We start from the raw sequence: 27,305 nt of genomic DNA, 5'->3' as shown, positions 1-27,305 counted from the left end.
TGTTGATTTCCCTTACATTGGTATTCTTGCAGATTGTCCTGATGAGTGCAAGACGAAAAGCTTCGACAACATGTCTCCATTTTCAGCAATACTCAAAATGCTAATACTTTGATCTTCAGACCTGTAAAGCCAGAGCTGTTGGGATTCTGCTTATCCCATCCTCAGCAGCAGGCCGCAAGGGGGAAATTGGGTTAAATTGATTAGTTATATCCCATGTGCTGTTCTTTAGTGAAAGTTGTGTCTTCCAAGCTGAGTTGTAGCATTGTCACCTCTCAGACAGAAGATTGCCCCTGTGAGCACTATGTCAGATGTTTCAGCTTATAATCTGATCTGACTGCCAGATGCAGCTTGGGAGAAATTCTGTGCTGTTGGTGTCATTTCAATGAGATGTTGAATCAAGATCCTGTCTGCTTGTTGCTGTGGCTCTGGTGGACATTGAAGATCCCATGGCACTATCTGAAGGAGTTATTCCAATGTTCTGATCAAATGGTCGATCTTTTCAATGAGGTTTCTAATTTGGTGAACATGAAGTGCTGTGAAGCATTCAAAAGATCCAATAAGATTTTACATAAACAAGAAAATAAAATGTTTCCTAGAGAATGTTATATCGTGAACAGCACTAAAGCTTCATCACTTGTGACCCTTTTACAGAGAAAAGGAACCAACCAAGGATAAGAAGATGAAGAAAACCATTCCATCCTGGGCTACGTTGTCTGCTAGTCAACTGGCTCGAGTGCAGAAAAATTCTCAAATCAGTGTTACCGCAAGACCAAAAATGGATGCTATTGTCAGAGAAGCAATTAAGGTATGGTGGAAGATCTCTTACAGGTGTTGTAAACTACTCGAGCTCTGTTTTTACATGAACGTTCAGATCACAAAAATAGGCATCTAGCTTTTTTAACAAAAGTAAGCTTAAGTATGTTTAAAGCCCATAACAGTGTTAACCTGTGAGGGTCAGTATTGGCTCATTGATAGCACTCTTGCCTCCTAAGTCAGAAGGTCATGAGTTCAAACCCTGAAGGCTAGAGCACATGATCTGACGTGGAGATGCAGAGGATTTTAGGGAGGAAATTCCAACACATGGAGCATAAAGACACCACTGGGAATAATGGGGGTGGGTGGGGTGGTGCTGTGGTGAACAAAAGGCCAGTGTTACAATAGAGAATTTGACTGGGATTATGGGGATAGAGGAGATTATGGCAGTGGTGTGATGCCATGATGGGATTTAAATACAAGGGTGAGAATTTTAACTTTGCAGTGTTGAGGGACCAGTACAGATCATCGAGAACTGGGTGATGAGTGAGCAGCATCTGGTGATGGATAAGATGCAGGCAGCTGAACTTTGAAGGTTATGGAGGGTAGAGGATGGAAGGCACCTCCAGAAGGGCATTGGAAGTCGAGTCTGGAGGTGACCGACTTACCTGAGGGCTTTCAGCAGCAGATAGCAGGGATGGAGGCAGGCAATGTTATGAAGGATGTTACGAGATGGAAAAGATATGGGGTTGGAAGCTGAGTTCATTGAGTGGGCTGCTGAGATTATGAACAATCTTTGTTGAGCCTGGGACAGAGACTAGGGAGGGGATAGATTTGGAGGCAAGAGTACTGTGTTTTTGACAGGGGTCAAGAACAATGATTTCATTCTTGTCAATGTTTAAAGCTCTTGACAAAAATATACCTTGAAGTTGGTGCTGATGGTTGACTAGGTACCTGCTTCCATTCTGAGAATAGTTATTTAAATACTTTGGTTATACTATCACTGTTGACAACTGTGACTCAACTCTATTCTGTTATTTTCAAGTTTGTCTCCATTGAATGAAATAGAACTTGAATTCATGTAACGCCTTTCAAATCCTCAATAAGTCCCAAAGTGCTTTACAGTCGATGGCATATATTTGAAGCATTGTCACTGTTGCAGTGTAGTTAAATGCAGCACCCAATTAACACACAGTAAGTTCTCTCAAACAACAATGAGATGAATGTCCAAATAAACTCTTTGAGATGGGGTTGAAGGATAAATGTGGCCTGGATACTGGAAAATCCCCCCGACTTCTCTTTGGAGTACCTCTGAAAGTACAACACTCCTTCAGTACTGCACTGAAGTAGAATCTTAATTTTGTGTTCAAGTCTTTCAATTGTATAATAGCTAGAGAAAGTCTTTCCCAACTTATTAGCAAACATTATCTGAGTGGCACTTTATTTACAAATCTCAAACAAATAATTAAGAGTGTGGCCTGCTGCTGTCTGATATTAGTCATTTTTGGTATCTGGCAACTCTTTAACTTGATCAGCAACAAGTGTGTAGTTTGTTTAAAACTAACTATTCTCTTTGTAGGATGACCATTATAGTGAGAGTTGTTTCAGACCTGCACATTGAAATGGGAACATTTTGAAAATACTCAGTCTCTTTTTCAGGCTTGTTTTCAGAAGTCTTGTGCTTCCGTTGTTGCCATAAGAAAATATATCATTAACAAGTATCCATCACTGGAACTGGAGCGCAGGGGATATATACTGAAGCAGGCCTTAAAACGGGAGTCACAACGTGGTGCTATCAAACAGGTAATCATTAGATAATGTTATGGAAACCACCACCTACGTCCCCAATATATCAATGCAGAGGCTACTAGATAATTTGGAGTGCATTCCAATCTGGTTATGTAGTTAATGAATGGTGAAATTTTAATACTCCCTGGAAAGATGGAGTCTCTCTGTTTTTTCTCCTCTTCTAACTTTTTCTCCTCTCCCCTCTCTTTCTCTGCAACCCCCCTCCTCCCTTCCCCCCCCCCCCAGCTTTCTTTCCAGAATAGTGAGGAAATCCTGCCTCATTATAAATCATTGTGACTGCACGTGTAATACTTTGCTACAGTGCAAAAAGGATATTGCAGCTTTTGAAACAATGATTATGGGGCTGGAGGAGCAATTATGTAAGTTGCATATTTGGACATACTGGAAAAGAGAAGGTTGAGAGGTGATACAGGTGCAGTCTTTAGGATTCTAAAGAGACTAGTTAATGTCAACCCATGTCAAGCTTTTTCACCTTGTCCAGGACAGAACCAGAGGACATGGCCTGCGTTTGAAGGGAGTAATCTCATAACTAATCTGCGGAGGCATTTCAGTGAGCAAATGGCCAATCTGTGGAACAGGCTCCCTAAGGCGATGGTGGAAGCAGTTACTATTGATCGATGCAAATGCAAGTTAGATTTTTTCAGAAAAGTTTGGGATGCAGTTTATGACTAAATTGAGACATGACATGGCAAGTGTAAAGAGGTGACTTTTGACCTATTCCCAGAGCTCTGGGTTTTACCTTCCCTCAAGCCAGGGTCTTTGTAGAGTAACTGATGGAGATTGATTGCAATGATTAGTTAACAACTCCATTTTCACTGTATTATGTGATTACCAGGGTAGTAGAAGTTTATCTCAATGAACATTGGTCCAGCAATTCTTGTGTTCCTTTCTCTCTGCCCTCCCTCTTCTCCTCTGGCCTCGCCAGTTTCAGAGGTGGTGAGTCTCATCCCATTCCTTACTAGGCAGTGGTCCAAAGCACTAAAGTGCTCACATTAGGTATTCGAGAGTCTGAGATATCATGTGAATAATGTTATAATTTTGTTTTTAAAGTTTGTTTTGAGGACTAATGTATTTTAGAATTATGGACATTGTTTTATTTGGGGAAACTGAAAAGGATTCCATAGATAATAAAAACAAGAAATGCTGGGATCACTCAGCAGGTCTGGCAGCATCTGTGGAAAGAGTAGCAGAGTTAACGTTTCGGGTCAGTGACCCTTCATCGGAAGGGTCACTGACCCGAAACGTTAACTCTGCTACTCTATCCACAGATGCTGCCAGACCTGCTGAGTGATTCCAGCATTTCTTGTTTTTATTTCAGATTTCCAGCATCTGCAGTATTTTGCTTTTATTTTAGGATTCCATAGATGTTGTTCACTGGGGTCATTGAAAGGATACTGAGAGGACCTGGTTTGTAAACAACCCTTACTGGAAGTCACCTGTCTTCAGATAAATACCTAGCAGGGGCTTTTTGACTTGGAGAAGATGTTTACAAGAGAAGTTACAGGTCAAGATTTATAGGGGTCAGGCGGCTTGACTGTTTTTGGTTTTGCTGTGGACAGTGTTCTGAAAGAATCAACCTGCCAAGGACAAAACCCCAGCTCAGCCTTTATCCATCTCTTTGAAAAGCCTGCCAGCTTTTCCAACTCTTTGCGAAGCTCTTAGAAGTGAGTGTAAGAAATAGAGAAATTGATGCTGCATTCCTCTTGAATGGGCTTCCAGAAACCCCTGATGCCACATATCTTCTGGAAAGCCTGCCGAACTGATCCTCAATGTCGCCAGAAAAGAACTGTTATAGGAAAATCCCAGAGACTGCTGTCTATGCGTATTAGGGATGCCAAACCCAAAAGGGACAACTGACATTTTTCCATTTTTTTCTTCAAGAATTAGCAAGTATTTGGCCAAAGTATTCCCTTTTGGTTTTTTTGTAACAGAGCTCCAAAGAAAAAATCTCTCTCTTTTGGTTATCCAGTATATGTGCGAGGGGCTAAGGTAAAAAAGGAACTTTCATATTTCAATCTGTTAATGCTTTGCTTTGTTACTGGTTCAATCTTGTTTTATAATAAACTGATTTTGTTGTTTGTTAAAGAAACCTGGTTGGTGTATTTTATTCTGGATACAGAGTAGAGTCTATGATTGAATCAGTAACTGGGTAAACAATTAAATATATATTGTGACCTGTGGAGTAGTGGAACTAAAAAAAAACAGTGCACTCTTTCCACTTCGGTCATAACAATAAGTAGTAGGTATTGGAACAATAGTGGGCAGGTTAGCATGGCCCCCTGTGCACGGCTGACAGACAAAAGAATGGCCGAAGGTGTGGTCCATGGAAACTGATAGATTGGGGGTGATGTCTGGAGGCTGGTATATTGAGACTTTGTTCTGCATCCAGCCTATGCTGTGCCTCACCTAGGTATGCTTGATAGTACAAAGTTTATTCTGCCAACAGTGGTATCTGTCATTTTGGTGAATGCATTAGAAGTCTGAATTTCAGTGAAATTTTACTCCACTATGTTGAGAGAGTGACTGTTTTGTAAAGCGTCATAAATCTTTGTGGGGAATTTTCCACTTGTGCTGAGCAAAAAGTATATTTGATGCTAGGTATTAAAATATGCAAGTGCAGAATCATATTACTGTTGAGCTTTGAACTGGTTCACAGCATGCTGCTTGTGTAACCTGCAGTAACCTTGCATGTGCCCTTTTCAGGTGAAGGGAAAAGGTGCTTCGGGAAGTTTTGTGGTTGTGTCAAATGCAGGAAGACAAGCACATAAGTCGAAGCAGGATAAAAAGGTAAATAAAATGCTTGTAACTGGTGTGAAAGTGAAACTAAAGATGTTTTACATGCCTTGTGCCCATTTTTCGACTGCAATTGCTAATGCAGATCAGGTGTGCAGTTGTGTTCAGCCGGTGAAATACAGCTGTGCTGAGTCTGGCCTATCTCTTTTAAGGTCACTGCTCCAGTAATACCTGTGGGGAAAATGGTGTAACTAGACAAATCCAAGTATTTGTAACTAGTGTAAATTCCTGAGCCTTTATCTCAAAGAACAGTACAGCACAGGAACAGGCCATTCGGCCCTCCAAGCCTGCGCCGATCTTGATGCCTGTCTAAACTAAAACCTTCTGCATGTCCGGGGTCCGTATCCCTCTATTCCCATCCTATTCATGTATTTGTCAAGATGCCTCTTAAACGTCGCTATCTTACCTGCTTCCACCACCTCCCCCGGCAGCAAGTTCCAGACACTCAGCACCCTCTGTGTATTAAAAAAAAACTTGCCTCGCACATCCCCTCTGAACTTTGCCCCTCGCACCTTGAACCTATGTCCCCTAGTAACTGACTCTTCCACCCTGGGAAAAAGCTTCTGACTATCCACTCTGTCCATGCCACTCATAACTTTGTAAACCTCTATAATGTCGCCCCTCCACCTCTGTCGTTCCAGTGAAAACAATCCGAGTTTATCCAACCTCTCCTCATAGCTAATGCCCTCCAGACCAGGCAACATCCTGGTAAACCTCTTCTGTACCCTCTCCAAAGCCTCCACATCCTTCTGGTAGTGTGGCGACCAGAATTGTATGCAATATTCCAAGCGCGGCGTAACTAAGATACTGTACAGCGGCAGCATGACTTGCCAATTTTTATACTCTATGCCCCGACCGATGAAGGCAAGCAATGCCGTATGTCGCCTTGTCTACCTTATCCATCTGCGTTGCCACTTTCCGTGATCTGTGGACCTGTACGCCCAGATCTCTCTACGTGTCAATACTCCTAAGGGTTCTGCCAGTTACTGTATACTTCCCACCTGTATTAGACCTTCCAAAATGCATTACCTCACATTTATCCGGATTAAACTCCATCTGTCATTTCTCCGTCCAGGTCTCAACCGATCTATATCCTGCCGTATCCTTTGACAATTCTCATCACTATCCGCAACTCCACCAACGTTTGTGTCGTCCACAAACTTACTAATCAGACCAGCTACATTTTCCTCCAAATCATTTATATATACTACAAACAGCAATGGTCGCAGTACTGATCCCTGCGGAACACCACTAGTCACATCCCTCCATTCAGAAAAGCACCCTTCCACTGCTACCCTCTGTCTTCTATGACCGAGCCAGTTCTGTATCCATCTTGCCAGCTCACCTCTGATCCCGTGTGACTTCACCTTTTGTACCAGTCTGCCATGAGGGTCCTTGTCAAAGGCTTTACTGAAGTCCATGTAGACAACATCCACTGCCCTTCCTTCATCAATCATCTTTGTCACTTCCTCAAAAAACTCGATCAAGTTAGTGAGGCACGACTCCCCTTTACAAAACTATGCTGCCTCTTGCAAATAAGTCCATTTGTTTCTAAATGGGAGTAAATCCTGTCCCGAAGAATCCTCTCCAATAATTTCCCTACCACTGATGTAAGGCTCACCGGCCTGTAATTTCCTGGATTATCCTTGCTGCCCTTCTTAAACAAAGGAACAACACTGGCTATTCTCCAGTCCTCTGTGACCTCACCTGTAGCCAATGAGGATACAAAGATTTCTGTCAAGGCCCCAGCAATTTCCTCCCTTGCACCTCTCAGTATTCTGGGGTAGATCCCATCAGGCCCTGGGGACATATCTACCTTAATGTTTTTCAAGACGCCTGACACCACCTCCTTTTTGATATCAACATGACCCAGACTATCCACACTCCCTTCCCTAGACTCATCATCCACCAAGTTTTTCTCTTGGGTGAATACTGATGCAAAGTACTCATTTAGTACCTCGCCCATTTCCTCTGGCTCCACGCATAGATTCCCTCCTCTGTCCTTGAGTGGGCCAACCCTTTCCCTGGCTACCCTCTTGCTCTTTATATATGTATAAAAAGCCTTGGGATTCTCCTTAATCCTGTTTGCCAATGACTTTTCATGACCCCTTTTAGCCCCCCTGACTCCTTGCTTAAGTTCCTTCCTACTTTCTTTATATTCCTCAAGGGCTTCATCTGTTCCCAGCCTTCTAGCCCTTACGAATTCTTCCTTTTTCTTTTTGACTAGGCTCACAATATCCCTCGTTATCCAAGGTTCCCGAAACTTGCCAAACTTATCCTTCATCCTCACAGGAACATGCCGGTCCTGGATTCTAATCAACTGACCTTTGAAAGACTCCCACGTGTCAGACGTTGATTTACCCTCAAACAGCCACCCCCAATCTAAATTCTTCAGTTCCTGCCTAATGTTATAATTAGCCTTCCCCCAATTTAGCACCTTCACCCGAGGACTACTCTTATCCTTATCCACAAGTATCTTAAAACTTACGGAATTATGGTCACTTCCCGAAATGCTCCCCTACTGAAACTTCAACCACCTGGCCGGGCTCATTCCCCAATACCAGGTCCCTTCCCTAGTTGGAATATCTACATATTGTTTCAAGAAGCCCTCCTGGATGCTCCTTACAAATTCTGCCCCATCCAAGCCCCGAGCACTAAGTGAGTCCGAGTCAATATAGCGGAAGTTAAAATCACCCACCACAACAACCCTGTTGCTTTTACATCTTTCCAAAATCTGTCTACATATAGAACAGTACAGGCCCTTCGGCCCACGATGTTGTGCCGAACCTTTAACCTACTCTAAGATCAAACTACCTACATACCCTTCATTCTACTATCATCCATGTACCTATCCAAGAGTCGCTTAAATGTCCTTAATGTATCTGCTTCCACTACCACCGCTGGCATTGCATTCCACGCACACACCACTCTCTGTGTAAAGAACCTACCTCTGACATCTCCCCGAAACCTTCCTCCAATCACCTTAAAATTATGCCCCCTGGTGATAGCATTTTCCGTCCTGGGAAAAAGTCTCTGGCTATCCACTCTATCTATGCCTCTCATCATCTTGTACCCCTCTATCAAGTCACCTCTCGTCCTTCTTCGCTCCAATGAGAAAAGCCCTAGCTCCCTCAACCTTTCTTCGTAAGACATGCCCTCCAGTCCATGCAGCATCCTGGTAAATCTCCTCTGCACCCTCTCTAAAGCTTGCACATCCTTCCTATAATGAGGCGACCAGAACTGAACACAATATTCCAAGTGTGGTCGAACCAGGGCCTTATGGAGCTGCAGCATAACCTTGCAGCTCTTAAACTCAATCCCCCTGTTAATGAAAGCCAAACACACCATACGCCTTCTAAACAACTCTATCAACTTGGGTGGCAACTTTGAGCGATCTATGGACATGGACCCCAAGATCCCTCTGTTCCTCCACACTACCAAGAATCCTATCTTTAAGCCTGTATTCTGCATTCAAATTCGACCTTCCAAAATGAACCACTTCGCACTTTTCCAGGTTGAACTCCATGTGCCACGTCAGCCCAGCTCTGCATCCTGTCAATGTCCCGTTGCAACCTGCAACAGCCTTCCACACAATCCACAACTCCAGCAATCTTCGTGTCATCGGCAAACTTGCTAACCCAGCCTTCCACTTCCTCATCCAAGTCATTTATAAAAATCACAAAGAGCAGAGGTCCCAGAACAGATCCCTGCAGAACACCACTGGTCACTGAGCTCCAGGCTGAATACTTTCCATCGACTACCACCCTCTGTCTTCTATGGGCCAGCCAATTTTGTATCCAGACAGCCAACTTTCTCGGTATCCCATGCCTCCTTACTTTCTGAATGAGTCTACCATGGGGAACCTTATCCAACGCCTTGCTAAAATCCATATACACCACATCCACTGCTCTTCCTTCATCAATGTGTTTTGTCACAACTTCAAAGAATTCAATAAGGCTTGTGAGGCATGACCTGCCCCTCACAAAGCCATGCTGACTGTCTCTAATCAAACCATGCTTTTCCAAATAATCAGAAATCCTGTCTCTCAGAATCCTCTCCAATAATTTGCCCACTACCGACGTAAGACTGACTGGTCTATAATTCCCAGCGTTATCCCTATTCCCTTTCTTGAACAAGGGAATAACATTTGCCACCCTCCAATCATCTGGTACTACTCCAGTGGACAGTGAGGACGCAAAGATCATCGCCAAAGGCGCGGTAATCTCTTCCCTCGCTTCCCGTAATATCCTTGGGTATATCCTGTCTGGCCCCGGGGACTTATCTGTCCTCATATCATTCAAAATTTCCAGCACATCCTCTTTCTTAACATCAACCTGTTCAAGCATATCAGCCTGTTTCACGCTGTCCTCACAAACGACCAGGTCCCTCTCACTAGTGAATACTGAAGCAAAGTATTCATTTAGGACCTCCCCTACCACCTCCGATTCCAGGCACAAGTTCCCTCCACTATCCCTGACCGGCCCTACCCTCACTCTGGCCATCCTCTTGTTCCTCACATAAGTGTATCATAAGTGCTCTATCTCCTGCTGGCTGTTGGGAGGCCTGTAGTAAACCCCCAACGTTGTGAGTGCACCTTTCCTATTCCTGAGCTCTACCCATATTGCCTCGCTGCATGATCCCTCCGAGGTATCCTCCCGCAGTACAGCTGTGATATTCTCCTTAACCAGTAATGCAACTCCCCCACCCCTTTTACATTCCCCTCTATCCCGCCTGAAGCATCGAAATCCCGGAACATTTAGCTGCCAATCCTGTCCTTCCCTCAACCAAGTTTCTGTAATCGCAACAACATCATAGTTCCAAGTACTAATCCAAGCTCTAAGTTCATCTGCCTTACCTGTTATACTTCTCGCATTGAAACAAATGCACTTCAGACCACCAGTCCTGCTGTGCTCAGCAACATCTCCTTGCCTGCTCTTCCTCTCAGTCTTACTGGCCTTATTCACTAGTTCCACCTCATTTATTTCACCTGCTGACCTACTGCTCTGGTTCCCACCCCCCTGCCACACTAGTTTAAACTCTCCCGAGTGACGCTAGCAAACCTCGCAGCCAGGGTATTTGTGCCCCTCCAGTTTAGATGCAACCCGTCCTCCTTGTACAAGGCCCACCTGTCCCGGAAGAGATCCCAATGATCCAGCTGTCTGAAACCCTCCCTCCTACACCAGCTGTTTAGCCATGTGTTTAGCTGCACTATCTTGCTATTTCTAGCCCCACTGGCACGTGGCACGGAGTAATCCCGAGATTACAACCCTAGAGGTCCTGTTTTTTAACTTACTACCTAACTCCCTGAACCCCCCCTGCAGGACCTCGTCACTCTTCCTGCCTGTGTCGTTAGTACCAATGTGTACCACAATCTCTGACTGTTCACCCTCCCCCTTCAGAATGACCCCCTGCCTGTTCAGAGACATCCTTGACCCTGGCACCAGGGAGGCAACATACGATCCGAGAGTCTCTTTCACGTCCACAGAAGCGCCTATCTGTGCCCCTGACTATAGAGTCCCCTATAACTATTGCTCTTCTGCGCTTTGTCCCTCCCTGCTGAACAACAGAGCCAGCCATGGTGCCACTGCTCTGGCTGCTGCTGCTGTTTTCCCCTGATAGGCCATCACCCCCCCTCCCCCCTGCAAAGTATCCAAAGTGGTATACTTGTTAGAGATGGGGATAGCCACAGGGGATTCCTGCACTGACTGCCTGCCCCTTCTAGCAGTCACCCATCCATCTGCCTGCACCTTGGGTGTAACCACTTCTCTAAAACTCCTGTCTATGATTCTTTCTGCCACCTGCATGCTCCTAAGTGCATCCAATTGCTGCTCCAACCGATCCATGCGGTCTGTGAGGAGCTGCAGTTGGGTACACTTCCTGCAGATGTAGTTGTCCGGAACGCTGGAAGTGTCGCGGACCTCCCACATCTCACAGGTGAAGCACTTTGCCCCTCTAACTGACATTTCTAGCACTAATTAATAAATTAAATTAAAATAAATACTTATTAAATCCTTACTAAATTGTTACAATTAACTATATGGTCCCTAGCGCTAGATTTCTACTATAAATATTAAATGCTAAATACAGTAATCTCCTCCCTCTGGTTTAGTTACTCCTCTACTTACTCATTAATTTATCAATGTTTTCAAATTCAGTGCAGACTCCCTACCAGCCAATCGGGTCACAGCTTTCCTGTGACGTCACTTCAGTTTTTTTTTCTCTTTTTGCCACCCGAGGTAAGTTACTGTATATACTTAACACTCCGGCACTCCACCCTCCGAGTGTTCTCCCTGGAATTTTTGATTTGCCTCCGAACCTCCCGCTCGAATCTCCGAGGCTCTGGCATGCTTTTTGAATGCTCTCCTCTCCCGCTGCTTCTCTCCGAATCTCGAGGTTCTGGTGCGCTTTTTGAATGCTCTCCTCTCCCGCTGCTTCTCTCCCCTGCAGTGTTGGCTACAAGTGTTGTAACTTGCTGCCTGCAGGTACCCGTAAGTTTGTGGTGGTAATGGTGATGAAACTGTCAATTCAGTGGAGTAATGACAGGGAACACTGACAGCACCTTCAAGGGTCCATACATGTGCAGAATAAAATGGAAATACTGAAGTTGCTATCACTGATTCTGTGCTTCTCCAGAGGATGCACTGTTGTGGCACCCCACATAACAGTCAATGGGAAATCTTATGAATATGAGAACTTCCACTGTTATGCTGTTAGACTCACTTTTAAAAACCCTTGAAAAAGTTACGATTCACTGCTAAACAGCCTCACTGGTCCTGAAAAGTTAATTTTATATTTGTGGAATGTCAGATTTCTCCATTATGATAAATTCCACATTTTTAAAAAATTGTTTGATATTTCAGCTTCCACCTAAATCCAATCATTATTTATTTTGCTATATGCAAATTGAAATTAAATGGGAAGGATAAAATCCTTTTAACACCCTGATTTGCTGTCTGTGCAAATACTTAAATTTGTTTGGCTGTTTATTGTGGTTGCTGACAGCACTGCTCCTGATGCCTGGAACCAGATTTAAACTGCCATTGGGAAAGGGGAAAACCATGGCATTACTTCGCCGCTCACCGCAAAATCAAGCTTAATATATTGGAAGTTTGGAATATGACAGCCGTGTTACAATTGTTGAGGTTCAAAGGACACTGACAAGCCTACAGTACTTCATATTTAAGTTAATTGATTTATACTGATGAGGGCAGAGGGATTGAAAATGAGGCTTTTTGCTGAAACATGTAAATTACTCTCTCATCGGTTATTTTCTTTGTTTCTAATATTGGGCTGGCTACATTTTCACTGAGTTAGCACTTACTAGTCCAAAATGTAGATATTCAGGTAACAAATACCGTGTGGGTGTTTCTATGTGGCACACTTTTTGAGTATTCCGATCTCACACCTATTGTTGACTTTCATATATTCATGTAGGTGCCCAAAGAGGGATTGCCATCACTCCAAATCCCAAACTTAAGAAAAGATGTGAAATTTTATTCTGAGCAGAGTTAACTTGTTCTATTGCTGTATAGTGTTAGTCCTGCTAAAATTCATGCCTTAATCTAACTGAAGATTTCAAAATGTCCGTCAAGTTTTCGAGAGCAACAACTTGAATTTTGGTATGTATTCAGAGGTGGCCATTGGAAGTGAGTTTTTGAATAGCGCTTCATTCAGTTATTACTGTTGGTATATTTTCCTTTCTATTTTGGCTCAGAATTGGGAAATTTTAATTGGTGAGATTTAGATGATCTTTCATATTTTGAATGGACTTTCTCCTTGGCATTAGCAGAGTTTTTCTTGAACTTTTTTGCCAATTTTTTTCAAAAGCTTCTTGGCCAGAGTCCTTACTAATTCAGTTAATCGCCATATTGACAACTTTTTTCAGTTTTCAGTACATCGATATGCTTTTCCAGTTGGAGTAGGATCTTGATCACCTCAAAACCTGCATAATACTTCGGCACAGCCAACTTAATATGGACTGTACAGAAGGCAAGTGTTTTTTGCAAAAAGCTCTTGTTTTTGATCAAGCCTATTCCTTTTTTTTTAATAGAGAACCACTTCATCTGGACCAACGGAGCAGCCAATAAAACTGGAGGATGCTCTACCACTGGCATTCACAAAGCTATGTGAACCTAAAGAGGCATCATATGGTCTTATCAAGAAGTATCTTCTTCAATATTACCCCAAACTGAATGCTGAGAGCAGGTATGAATGTTGGTATACTTGCCCAAAGCTACAACAATGTGAAGTATGCTAAATCCCTGCTTGGAGATTCAGCCTGTAGATTACCAATTCTTTATCAGGATCTGATTTTCATTCTCAAAGATCAGTCACCAAAGATCTTAAAGTTAGCCAATTTCTTGAGTGATGTAACCAGGTCAAACTTTAATGTTCTGTCCTAAATGGTTGGAAAAATGTTGGTTTCAACCAGTTGAACTGAATTTCAGAAATTTGGGTTTTGCTCAAATGGAAAATAAGTCCACAGAGACACAGGAGGAGGAGTAAGCTTCAATTTAAAATATAAAATGGTAGTAAATGTAGGAGGAAGACTAGGGAAAGGAGAGGCAGAGCAGAAATGATATTTGTATAATATCCATATGGCAAAAAAATTCTTTGGCCTATGGGTACAAGGTGAGCAGTGCTCAAATTGTGAGGTTTCAATCTCCCCAATCAATTTTCTTTTTTTCGCTCTTATTTCTCTAACTTTCTCTTCACCACCCCCCACCAATCCTTTTCTTACTGTCCTGAGCTCTCGCTCTCACCCTCCCTTTAAGCAGTCAAGTTGAGAAGAGTGCAAATAGAAATCAAGCGACTGATGATCAAGAATGATGCCTGTATATTAGATTTTGAAAGGAGCTGGCCTCAGATATCTGCCATTTTCCAAATACAAAGTAAGCTGATCAGTGAATTCTTTTCACTGAAAGACATTAATGCTTTTAATTAGATGTGGCTACCGTGTCTTTCATAACTTGATTGGTGCAAGTGCTATAAATCATTCCTCACACTGAGTTATTTTATTGTGTGTGCTTGATTTTCAGGCCCTATTTACTCAAACAGGCTTTGCAAAGAGCTGTAGATAAGGGCCAGCTGGAACAGATCACTGGCAAGGGAGCATCGGGCACATTCCAGGTAAGTATTGTAGATGCCAGACATGGTCAGTGGGGTCTGGTCAGTGTCATTGGCAGTTTGGGGTATATACATGATCCTGCTGCATTGAAATGGACTTTTAGCAGGTGTTTGGAAATCATACTGAGTATTTTGTCCCTTGGGTTGGAATTCTGTTAACTAGTTAGAATAAGTTACTGGAGTCTAGCATCCTGGCAGCATTTGTTTAGTTGTAAATCTCATCTGGGATTTTAATTATTTTTCTCCCATGGCAGTTCTCAGTTTGAACACAAGATGGAGCACTTTGCAATAGTGATCCACTTGAGGGAAATGAAAATTGGCAGTTGGATCTGTTAAAATACATAAACTCTCAAAGTCTGAGCAGCAGGGAGAAGTCTGCGCCTTAGTTCCACCTGCAGTACTGAGTGGAAGTTTGATGGATGCAAAGATCATTTATTTGTAAAAGTCTCCGGGGTCCATTTTTTTCTAAGATCACATTTACTATTTAAATCTCCTCCCGTTGCAGCTCAAAAAGACTGGAGACAAGCCATTGTTAAGTGGGGGTCCATTTGAGGATGCAATCCTTAGTGCCATAACTGCCATGAATGAACCCAAAACCTGCTCAACAACAGCTCTTAAAAAATATGTCTTGGAGAAAGTGCCTGCAACAAATTCTAATTTCCAGAGTAAGTCACGCACTATCTTTTACATCTTTAATTTGTGTATCACTTCAGTAAAAACATGTTTAAAATACTTGTTGTCTGTGAGATCCAACTTAATATCTGTTCTGGAAACGGATAGCTTAATTGTGAAAGCAGTGAGAGCTTTTCCTGGTCGTGGCTGCTGTGCACCCGCCACCCAGGAAGACCCAACTCATTGGTTATTACCTGAAATTTTACCTTCCTCTGCTTTAATCTCATTTTCTAAAATGTGCACAACATCTTGTGTACAATAAAGGCAAGGAGCTGATCTTCACTACCGCCTCCGGGGTGCTGTTTCTTCCACGGGTCACTTATCCTTTGTGTAAAATAAGTATTTTGCATATCCAGACCCCCATCCCTGCTTTGGTCTACCAGGCCCCATCACATGATGTCCACCTGCATGTTATCAATGCCCTTAATACAGTGAAAGACCTGACTCAGGTCCCCTCTAAGTCTTTGTCTCTCAAGGAAACCCACTGCATGAAATCTTCCTCCATAGTGCAATGCACTTAGGCCAGGGATTATCCCCATTGCGCTTCTCTATGCACTCTGTGTATAGCAGGGTTGCCCAACCTTTACGCATGGGGGGGGGGCACATTACAATTTTTGTCTTGCATAGGAGGCCTGAGAGAATTTCTGAAAGATAAAGGCATTAAAAATTTACCTTCGTATTAATCAAAACAACAACCGATGTACAATTTTCTGAAGAAGCTTTAACTGAGAATACTGATTTATTGACTTATTCTCTTCAATATGTTGGACACTGATTTCATGAGATACCTGTCATTTTCTTCCTAGCGCAAGTAGTCAATGTTTGCCTGCACAGTTGCAGCGATGCAGAGTATTTCGGATAGATGTCCATCTGTCAGAAGTGATCTTGATCACTCCTCCTCCTTCTCCTCTCTCTCTCTGTGCTCCACCACCACCCTCCCTCGCATTCACACGCCACCACCCCGACCCCTCTCACCCTCCCTGTCCCCCCACCCCTCACCCTCACTTTCTGTTCCTCCTCTCTGTCCCCCTCCCTCTCACCCTACCTGTCCCCCGCCCCCTCCCCCGGTGGCAGTTGTAGAGAGTGGGAACGCTCAGTAGATGGTTGGTCAGTTTTTTTAAAATCACAAGTCAGTTTCACAGCTGACAGCTGCTGACGTTTGCAACAGCCATTTCCCAACTTCGGACATATTTGGGGTTTTCAGACAGGCTTTTTAAAAAAAAAAAAAGTTGGAACCTGCTGAAAAACCCCAAATCCGTCCGAAGTTGGGAAACGGCTGTTTAAAATGTCAGCAGCTGTCGGCTGTGAAACTGACTAGTGATTTTTGATTTTTAAAGCCTATCTGCAAGAAGACAATGGGAAATTTCTCATCTTCATTCTCAGACACCTGGCTAGGGTGAGGAGCAACCTTGTACACTTTCCATCCGTATATTGGACAAACCTGCTGTGCAGAGTCGCAATGTCCTTATTGAGATAGGCGTATTAGAAAGGTACACAATAGTCCAAATGATGTCTCGTCTGATATTGAGATATCAAACTCAATTTTTGAAATGAATGCAGTGATTTTACTCTTAGTTTTTAAATTTGTGCCTGGTCAAGAAGAGGAGGCATGGAGATTACAATGGGTTCCTTCTCTACAGAGCAGCAAGTGCTAGAAATAAAATCTGTACGGAAGTTAATTCCATGCTGATTTTTTTTTATATTAAGGATATCTGATCATGAAAGTTTGAGCCTTGTGATCATGTTTTGCATTGTGGTGGGGTTGAAACTAGACAAAAGCCATATAATTTTTGGGATGCAGAAACTAAAGATTTCTTCTGTACTTTTTTTCTCTCTCTTGCTATTGTAACCAAAATGTGTGTGGAAATGTTGACTCTTAACCGTACTATTTTGATGAGTGTCCTGTGCCGTTATTTCCAGTGCATATGCTGAAGAGAACTCTGCAGAGATGTGAAAAAAACGGATGGATTGAACAGATTTCTGGGAAAGGATTCAGTGGCTCCTTTCAACTTTGTTTCCCGTTCTACCCCAGGCAAGGAAGCTTTTAATTAAAACATTTTAGAACACATCCCATACTGTGCTAACATTTACAGTTTTGGTCAAAAGGCTTGTCTCAGCTGTGACTTCTGATCACAGCCTTATTTGGCCATTTTCTGTGGGCATTCTGTTTCAGTTAAGCAAATATGATTTCCATGGTTGATTTCATATTTAAAAACACTACTTTCTCATTCATTGAACCTCCATATACAAGTAGTGATAGTCATCAGATGGGGGTATCACTTCTGCAGAGTGTCTTTAAAAAGTTTATTTTGGCAATTCCAACATCCAATTTCATTTACTCCCATTTTCAGTTTGACAGTTGACCATCCCAACGGTTGATCACCATTTTTAATGTTACGCTGAATATACTGATTCAGACTCAACTGGGATATTGTATCCAATTCTGGATACCACACTGTAGGAAGGATGTGAAGGCTTTGGAAAAGGTGCAGCAAGATTTACGAGAATGGTTCTGGGATGAGAGACTTCAGTTACATGAATAGATTGGCGAAGCTGGGGTTGTTCCCCTTAGAGAAGGTTGAGAGGAGATTTGATAGAGATACTCAAGATCATGAGGGATCTGGACAGAGCAGATAGGCAGAGACTGTTCCCATTGGCGGAAGGGTCGAGCGCCAGAGGATGCCAATTTAGAGTGATTGGCAGAAGAACCAGAGGCGACATGAGGAAGATCTTTTTTATGCAACTGGATCTGGAATGCACTGTTTGAGGATGTGGTGGAGGCAGCTTCAATTGTGGTTTTCAGAAGGAAATTGGATAATTATCTGAAGAGAGAAAATTTGCAGGGCCACGGGGGAGTGGGACTGGCTGAGTTGCTCTTGCAGAGAGCCGGCATGTATATGATGAACCGAATAGTCAATATTTGCTCTTTTTGACATATCGCAATGATTAGGACTTTTTAAAAAGTTCCCTTTCCCTTCAGTGGGTCCACAGCAGTCACCATGAGTGGATCATGTTGATTACACTTTTTGAATATGTGATCTTCCTTGGCAAAGATTATGCGACTCAAGCTGATCGTCCTCCTGATTTAGCAAGTTTGTCAGAGTTAAGTCACAGACTGATAGCCCCTACGTTCAGATGTTCTGAGGGAACACCATTTGTTCAACTGCAGTGAATTTCTTGAGATATATGGCAGGACCTTTTACAGATGTTTACATTGGTGTCTCCAGTTTTGGTGTGACAAGACATTTTTTGTGTTGAATCATTTGCAGTTACACCTATATAAAGCCCAGGCTTGAACCGGTTTTGCCTGAGGTTAACCCTGTACAGCAACCGAAGCTGTTGGCAGGTTAGCAAGTTTGATAGTAGAAAGTCTATCCTTATGGTGATCAATTATATAGCAGCATTCATCAGTGGGGGTGGGGGGAGGTAGATTGTTCCACCTAGTGATGGGCAGCTCCTGGGCCAACTTGTAGAGTTCAGTATTTGCTTGGAGCTTCCTGAAGTAATTGGGTGCTTTGACCCAGCAATTCTGTCTTCATCTGACAGCTCCGGGCAAGTGCTTCAGTGATGATGTGTTCCATTCTCATCCATTTAGTGCTGCTAGTTTTGGTATTACTTTGGTATATGCCAGTTTGTGTAGGTTGAACAACATGAATGCAAAATTATCCACAGTAGGTAATCAAAGAACAAAGAAGAGTACAGCGCAGGAACAGGCCATTCGGCCCTCCAAGCCTGCGCTGATCATGATGCCTGTCTAAACTAAAACCTTCTGCGCTTCTGGGGTCAGTATCCCTCTATTCCCATCCCATTCATGTATTTGTCAAGATGCCTCTTAAACGTCGCTATCATATCTGCTTCCACCACGTCCCCCGGCAGCAAGTTCCAGGCACTCGCCATCCTCTGTGTAAAAAAAAAAAAAAAAAAAAAATTTGCCTCGCACATCCCCTCTAAACTTTGCCCCTCGCACCTTAAACCTATGTCCCCTAGTAACTGACTCTTCCACTCTGGGGGAAAAAGCTTCTGACTATCCACTCTGTCCATGCCACTCATAACTTTGTAAACGTCTATCAGGTCACCCCTTCACCTCTGTCGTTCCAGTGAAAACAATCCGAGTTTATCCAACCTCTCCTCATAGCTAATACCCTCCAGACCAGGCAACATCCTGGTAAACCTCTTCTGTACCCTCTCCAAAGCCTCCACATCCTTCTGGTAGTGTGGCGACCAGAATTGTACGCAATATTCCAAGTGTGGCCTAACTAAGGTTCTGTACAGCTGCAGCATGACTTGACAATTTTTATACTCTATGCCCCAATTGATGAAGGCAAGCATGCCTTCTTGACTACCTTATTCACCTGCATCCTTCAAACCTGACGTGCATATATACTGTTCCTTCCCATCCTGTCACATCATTCTTTCTAATATGCTGCTTGGAGCTGTTCACTTTAAAATATGTTACATTCTTAGTTATTTTGGAAGTCTATCTATCAACTGCCTTCCTAGACAAATAAATGTTGCGATTCAAAAAGAAGCCTTGTATATTTGAGATGGGGAAAGACCAAAATGAAGTTAATTTGTTAAAGGAACAGAGTCCTTACATTTCTCTTATATTGTATGGAAAGAGGAATAGCAAGTGCAATAGATGTGACAACCCATTAGTTAGTTTTGTTAAATAAACAGTACATTTATTTTCTGATGTGATCTATTTCTTATGCTCTTAATAAAGAGGAGGTAGATAGATTTTTGAAATATCGGGGTGTTGAGGGCTTTGAGGAGCTGGCATGAAAGAGAAGTTGAAGTCTGGGGCAGATCAGCCATGATCTTATTGAATGGCGGGGCAGGCTTGAGGGGCCGAATGGCCCACTCCTGCTCCTATTATGTTCTTCTTTAATAATAATGGTAATGTTAAGCTATTACTTTACGGTATTGTAATTTTAATTTCTTCATGAGGCTGATTTGGGTCTTTATGAATACAACTGTAAATATTCTTAAATCATTTGATCATCCTTATTTGCAATAGCCTGTTGTCTAACTGAATAGCAGCAGGATAACCCAAGCTGTTATAGGCTTCTCCCATTTAGAATACTAGAAAAAATGTTGGCACCAAGCTTTCTTGGTGTTAAGCAAGATGCCATAGTTATGACTAATTATTCTGACCATTTTTCTTTAGTCCGAGTGTGCTTTTCCCAGAAAAACAGCATGAGGAAGAGGAGGAGGAATCTGAGGAAGAATCTGAGGAGGAGGGTGAAGAGCAGTCAGAGTCAGAAGAGGAAGAATCTGATGATGAGCCACCTTCTAAAAAAAGAAGGTACATGAGTTATGTTTACAACTAAAACGGTTTTAATTTTGAGGATGTAAATTTCTGCCAAAGTAAAGACTTGTGTATAATAAACAAATGTCAGTCTACTCGTCAGCGTACCCAGCTCATTGATTGTGTTGTTCAAAGCTGTGGAGTCCACACCAGCATTTGATAGGGGAGAAGTGTCAGCTAAGAAAGTAAAACTGGAGATCTGAAAAAGTGGAATTACTGGAAGTACGCAGCAGGTTCTAACTGCACCTGGAAAGAGAAAGGGTATTGAACCTTTGTCAGAACGCTGACAAAAGAGTATGTACCTGAAACCTAAAATAGTAACAGGTGTTGAAAGTTTACGGTTGAACTGTAACCAGGGACAGATGTTTAAGCGATGCTTATGGCAAGTGAAAGATGGTTTTTAAACTTTCAGTACAATTACATAACATTAGTAGTTGCTCAGCAATATATCAGCTGTAAAGGTGTTATTGCCATTTGACTGCAGTTTGCAGGCTGCTTATTCAATCTTTCTCATTTACTGCAGGCACAAGGCAGTTCCACGAGCCAAGGCGAAGCTGCAGAAACAGAAAACTGCCAAGCCGAAGAGAGCATTCGCTGTAAAGAGGAGCACACCGTCAAAGAAAGTACCATCCAAAAAAACAGCTAAAAAGTCCAGGCCTTTGCCAGTGAAGTTGGCCAAAAAGCCAGCAGCGGTTAAAAAGCCTCGGCGTGCGTCTCCTAAAAAGTCTCCGGCAACCCCAAAGAAGGTGAAAGGACCTGCCAAGACCACCACAAGGCATTCACAGAGGCAGAGAAAGTAACAAAGGCAAAGCTGGAATGCTTTTCTTGGGTGGTGCATGTTTTTTGTCATTTGAAACACGCCACGTGACACAATACTTTTCTGCAGCTAACCTAGAAAAAGTAGAAACTTATTTTTAGATAATTATGTAGAATGCTATTTTAGATAAGCTGTTGGACATCAGCAACTTGTTTCAAGAAGGTTTTTATTAGTTTAATGGGTTTTAACACTTTATATTTAAGTGTGTGACTGTAAGACAAAATTGTAGGCAACACACACCGTTTTTACCTTTTAAGTGGGGAGCAAACAAAAATTCTAGGTGATTTAAATGAAAATCATGATTTTGGGAAATTCATTAGTTGCTGTAATCTTTTAAAGAAGGTAATATCTGATCTCCATAGTTGATGCAAACATTTTGGGGGGAAAATGGATTCCTCCTGCACTATTTGAGGACAGTGTTTCCACTCCGCTGTGTACATGCGCAGCTGGCTGGAAGGTACCCAGCAGCCTTGTTCTGTTAAATACCGCACAAAAAATTTAAATGTAACGTGCATTCACAAAACTGGTCCCACACAATGAAATTTTAAAGGGAACACTGCTTGGGGAAGGTTCATTTATGCCATAGAATAATGAGATTAGACGTTACTGCCTAAAATTGCATCGTAAAAGCTAAAGGAGAAAATTCCAAAAGTGAAGATGGAAAGCAAATTCTTTTGGCATGTCTTTACCCTTTAAGGTCAGGTATTACCTTATGTTCATTAACATTGTTCAAAATCCCTGTATGATTTGTATTGGAGATCAGTGTAATGAAATTGCCCTGCACACACTTTGTGTATTGATGAATGTTGCTACTCTGTTTTTCTTTTTGATAATTGCATTAGTGTCAGATTTGTTGAAGTACAGTACTTGCATGCTGCACCATTTTGTTAAGCTTTTTTCTGTATTGTCTCACTTAGTAAAAATACTGTACATTGTACATTGTTGTCAACAATCATTTATAGCTGGTCTTGCCCACAAGTTCACATGAATTGTTGCAGAAAAGGTAGCCTTGGTTTTCCATCACTGCTGAAGTGCTTTTAGTTTCAAATGAGCATTCTTTTTATGTGATGAGGAAAAATTGGAAGTGGTTTCAGTCCATTATGTATCTACCACTCTACAAAAACACTAAAGAGAGCAGATTGGCTACAGCTGGACATTTACCCCTTCTACCCTCCTTTTTTTTAAAAAAAGTAAACTAGAAAAGGTGGCTTTCTGTTTCCAGTGTTTTATTAAAACTAGTAATAAAACCAGAATATCCTGGAAACACTCAGCAGGTCAAGCAGCATCTGTAGAGGAACAGTTAACAGTTCAGATCAGTGATCTTGCGCCAACAACACCAGGTCGTCTACCTGAAATGTTGACTTTGTTTCTTTCTCAGATTCTGCCTGATCTGCTATTTCCAACATTTTCTGTTTTCATTTCAGATTTCCAGCATCAGCAGTATTTTGCTTTTGTGACCATCTGTAATGTTACGTATATGAGGTCGAGATTATGTCTGGTCTAAAGGTGTTAGTGGGTAAGACATTCAGCCCATTTTAATGAGATTTGCCTTTATTTTTATAAAATACTGTTTTTAAGTTAAATAACCAAATTTACAATAATTTAGTAAGTGCAAGAGTTGAGTTTGTTGGAACAAGGGAGTTTCTCAATATGCTGTGGAGCCAGGGGTGCAGAGCTGAGGGTGTAATAACAGTTTACAAAGACAGATTCCATTATAACTGGACAAAGGAATTTCTAAGACTTAAGATTTTTTTTAAAAGATAGCCTAACAAGTTGCACATTAACTTAATCAATTTTAATGCAATGGGACAAAATTCATAAGCCTTATTTGGCATAGAATTAGGCTTCTCTTTTAGCAATAGCTTGCAGTAGACATGTGGAAGAATGTAGATTCACCTTCATTCTGTTATTACTGTGTGGGAGGTTCCATTTGCCTTCCAATCAGACAAGCCTGGAGTTCTGTATCTGCTGAGATATATAGTCCAGCAAGGCCTAAACAGATCGAAAAGAAATTCATCCTCTTTCTTGCTCGACATACTTTACATTTAAGTTGGTATGAAAAAAGGTGCATAGACTTAGCTCTTGTAATAAATTGGGATTGTTTCTGTTGCTGTGCTTTTTAAAAAAAATCAGATGCAACATAATTGATAAAACCAGTGCTGGTATATATGCGACAAGACCCCGCTGTTTGCCCATTGTTGCCCTTCTGTTCAGGTAGACAGCCTCTCATCTCTGCTTGAGCCTTCCAGATGGTCTTAACCCAGCTTGTTCCTTTCTGTTACCTTTTGAAGGTACTAGTCACTCGTACCTTTTTTGTCACATTCCTCTTGCCAAAATTTAGTGCATGTTGTCCACTCTGGATCAGGTTTTGTCATGGAAATCCTACTTATCAGTGCATTCTGGAAAAAGGTTTTGGCAGGGCCCAGTTTCAGCTGGACTGCACACTGACCTCATAATGGTCCTTCCATCCCATGAGCTGTGTCCTCCAGAGTACTTTGCCCAGTCAGTGTTTTTCTTGCATCTCCCTTTGCCGAGAATACAATAAAAAGATAACCAGTATATAAACTTAAGGAATGGGCACACTGATAAATTGTAGTTTGGAGACATAATGCAATGTAAAAATATTTTGATTGTATTATTACTTTAATTGGACTCGAGCCTAAGTTGGATGTTTTGCTGAAGCTATTTGGAGCAACAAAAGGTCAGTTATGAGTGAGGTGAACAAGTAAAACAACAAAAGTAATCAACAAAGATGACATTTATTTTTAGGGTAGGAATGACTGATAAATTATGGTAAACGCATAAAGAATTACGTGGGTTGCTGAAACAACATCAGTTTTGTCCAGCATGGAGATGTAGCTTAATTATATGAACAACTGCAATTGAATGAATTCTGTTCCAACAAAGGGGGTTATTCAACAGAATAAATAAGGGATATTTCATCTGCTCCTGAGCTGCTGCAGAATTCTGTACCTACTTTGTGATGGAGCATGTTAATCTTTAATCATAAAAAGTGATGTACTTATTTTTGGCTCCATATTTCTAATTTAATAGAATTCGTTCACCACTCAGTACTTATTAATACTCTGCATTTGTTGATGGGTTACTATGTAAATGTCATTTTATGCCTTTCCAAAGTGATTAATACACTTGGAAAAGTATCAGCTGTTTTCGACAACTTTCAGTCTGTCTGCATAATCTTATGGTGTTCGTGCAGAAATACTTGCCCATTAATTAATATTGGTATTTGGCATTTTGTTTGCTGGGAATTAACAAGTAGTTCAGAGCACAAGAAAAGTTAAATACAATGCTGAGGTTATCCAGTCACTAGCCAGCTACTCTTCTTTTCCCCCTTAATTTTAATGAACAGTAAATCACAGGACCTTAAAGTCAAAGCACTTCTAAAAACTTAGTATTGTAACAATGACGTCAAGTGAGACAATTGAATAAGTTACATGAATTAGTTCCTTGTGCTAGTTGCGGCTCTTGTGTGCTTATTAAATCAATGCTGCAGTTGAACTAAATGACATTCTTCATGGAACAATTTGGCAAGTGTTCCTCCGATGGTTAAGTGCTTCAGTTTACTTCTAGGTATGGTTCTGAGCCACAGTCCAGTAAGATAGCAGTTTCAACCAGAAGGGGAAAGTTCATTTGTTTTGAACCAATATGCAGAGAGTTGCTGTTGAAGGCATCAGAAAGGCACTTCCTGAAACATTGAGTGCCTCCACTAACCACTATTTTCTTGCACCAGTGACTCAAGTTTATGGGTACATATTGGTGCTACATCAAGATGGTCTGATGTAGGAGATTTATAGAGGGCCGTCAGCAGTTCTTGTAATTTGGTATCTTCGGGTTTTTTTTGTAGAGGCTGAACAAATGAAAATGGCAGAATAAAACTGCATGCTGCTTATTGGTCACCAGCTGATATGCTTGTTGGAACAGCATCAGTCCAACTTATACCAAGTTATCCCTGTCCTTTTCCTTGTCGCAGCTTCAAGCTGTGTATTACTGTAAATAGGTTTGCATTAAATTCACCATTACTGTTGGTCTCTTAAGGCTTGCTCCTGCCTTTTCTGGGTAAAGAGCTGAAACCTGCCTCTGGTGGAACCTGGTCCACCAGTATAAGGAAAATTTGCCTAAATGTAGACTAGTAACAATTATTTCCTGCAGAACATTGAAAAAGGGTTTATAAAGCCAATATATTTTAGCTTTCCTTTTAGCTTATGGTTATTGATATTACTTTATTCTTCAAGGTATGTGGTGGAATGTTCTGATCACCTCGTTTCAATGTTAGCTTTCCCTTTGTATATAATTCTGCTGTTAAACAGGATTTCAATTATTTGTTCCTGCTGTCTACCACAAACCCAATTTGTAATAGCTCAAATTTATGCTCACTGATATTATATAATTCAGTCATTGACTGAAGTGCGGTTGGTGTGGTATTATTAGCAATCAAATTTCTGATAAATTAGAGGCTGATTCTTTTTTTAGTACCTTGTGCAGCCTGAAATACAGATTGGAATTTACCTGACAAGTGATTTTTATGTGGGAAAACTTTGGATCTTAAAATGCAACAGTCAAATTGCACTGCCTTATAAACTGGCTTTAATTTGCTATGGATGTCCTATTACATCTTGGTTCAAATTGGCAGTCTTATTTAATAGCTAAAAATCAAATATTTTTGAATTTTGTGGACCTTTAATACAATTATATATTCCCTTCAATATGTTTAGAATAACTTTTTCCTGCCAACAATTTAAAGCTGGGGTTTTTATAAAAGACCATTTACCTGTTCAGAGTAAAACTGTGGAACTGTACCCATCATGAATAAACTCCTTTGCAAACAAGGGACACATGAGAAAATCTGTTCATTTTCAGGAACTGTTAATTATTTAAAACCAGTTGGTCTGTCCACGCCACGTCACTTTTCTGTTCGTTGCGTGTAGTTATGTTGTGGGATAAGGCAACATTTGGCAATAGTAAGGACAACGGAGCAAGGACAATGCCTTCAGTGTCTGGAGTATGAGATGTAACTACTGAAGTGAAATGCTTTTTAAAAAAAAAAACACAACCATTGTAAGGCACAGGGATGGCCCCATCTTGAGTAATTGCCCAGTTTTGGTCCCCTCACATGCAGTTGGGAGTTTTCAGATGCTGAAGAAGGGCCAGAGGAAGACCACTAAAATGATACTTCGTCTTATTGCACTTAGATATGAGGATGTGCTCTCTAGGGATTGAGGTCTTTAAAATGATGTGAATATATTCTATTAGAGTGGCTGGATTATTTGACCTTAGTACAAGAGGGAGCTCAGCAGAACAAAGGATAGCATTGCAAAGCAGAGAAGTTATATTAATCTTAATTTGAACCTTGGTTGGCCCATGCTTGGAGTGCTACATACTGTTCTGGATACCATGGCTGGAATTTTTGGCCCCCCCTACCCCGGATCAGGCTGGGGAGGGTGCGGGGGTTGTGCCATTCCCAATGCCTTGCTGCCCCGATGCAATTTTACCAGGGGTGGCAGTGGCGAGAAATGGCCTCCCTGCCCTAAGCCAATCAAGGCCACGTAAGGGCCTCCTGCCGCCAGTGGTGTTTTGCCAGTGGCCAGCGGGTGGCTGAGGCCCCACAGAAGGCTGCCAGGTTAAATCTAGTGGCCTCCTTGTGGGCTGGGGAGTCCCTCCTGATCAAACACCCTGTGCCCACAGATGGCCCACCACAAAGCCCCAACTGCCCCTACTGAAATAGTGTCACCCCCTGGATGAGGCCCCAAAACATACCTCTCTTTCAGGGCCAATGTCCATGATCCTGCTGTTGGATGGGTGCAGTCCCTGCAGTAGTCACCGCTCCCAGTGGTGCTGCTGGGACTTCGAGCTAGCTGGCTGGCCTGCTGATTGGTCAGCTCCTGGAGGCGGGGCTTCCTGCCTCAGGTGTAGGGCCTGTGCAAGTCTGATTAATGTTAATCTGCTAATTGTGTATCAATGGTTTGATTATATGCAGGTGAAGGGTGTTAATTGGGGTCTTAGTTGAGC

General features: G+C 42.0%; 1 protein-coding gene across 1 annotated transcript in view; it reads left to right on the top strand.

Moving 5' to 3' along the window:
• The window catches only part of hp1bp3 (heterochromatin protein 1, binding protein 3), a 29,219-nt gene extending 7,004 nt beyond the window's left edge, over window positions 1-22,215 (top strand). Inside the window, exons 4-12 of the mRNA XM_068017531.1 lie at window positions 652-805; window positions 2,413-2,556; window positions 5,266-5,349; window positions 13,406-13,560; window positions 14,394-14,484; window positions 14,987-15,146; window positions 17,074-17,185; window positions 20,321-20,458; window positions 20,985-22,215. Coding sequence (XP_067873632.1) covers window positions 652-805; window positions 2,413-2,556; window positions 5,266-5,349; window positions 13,406-13,560; window positions 14,394-14,484; window positions 14,987-15,146; window positions 17,074-17,185; window positions 20,321-20,458; window positions 20,985-21,261 — 1,315 coding nt within the window. The 3' untranslated portion in view covers window positions 21,262-22,215. The remainder of the gene's footprint in view (window positions 1-651; window positions 806-2,412; window positions 2,557-5,265; window positions 5,350-13,405; window positions 13,561-14,393; window positions 14,485-14,986; window positions 15,147-17,073; window positions 17,186-20,320; window positions 20,459-20,984) is intronic.
• Window positions 22,216-27,305: the final 5,090 nt, after the last annotated feature.

This window comes from Heterodontus francisci, chromosome 37 (genome assembly GCF_036365525.1).
Source record: "Heterodontus francisci isolate sHetFra1 chromosome 37, sHetFra1.hap1, whole genome shotgun sequence".
Classification (NCBI taxonomy): domain Eukaryota; kingdom Metazoa; phylum Chordata; class Chondrichthyes; order Heterodontiformes; family Heterodontidae; genus Heterodontus; species Heterodontus francisci.
The sequence above is the reverse complement of the archived record's forward strand: the minus strand, read 5'-3'. Positions and strand labels throughout refer to the sequence as shown.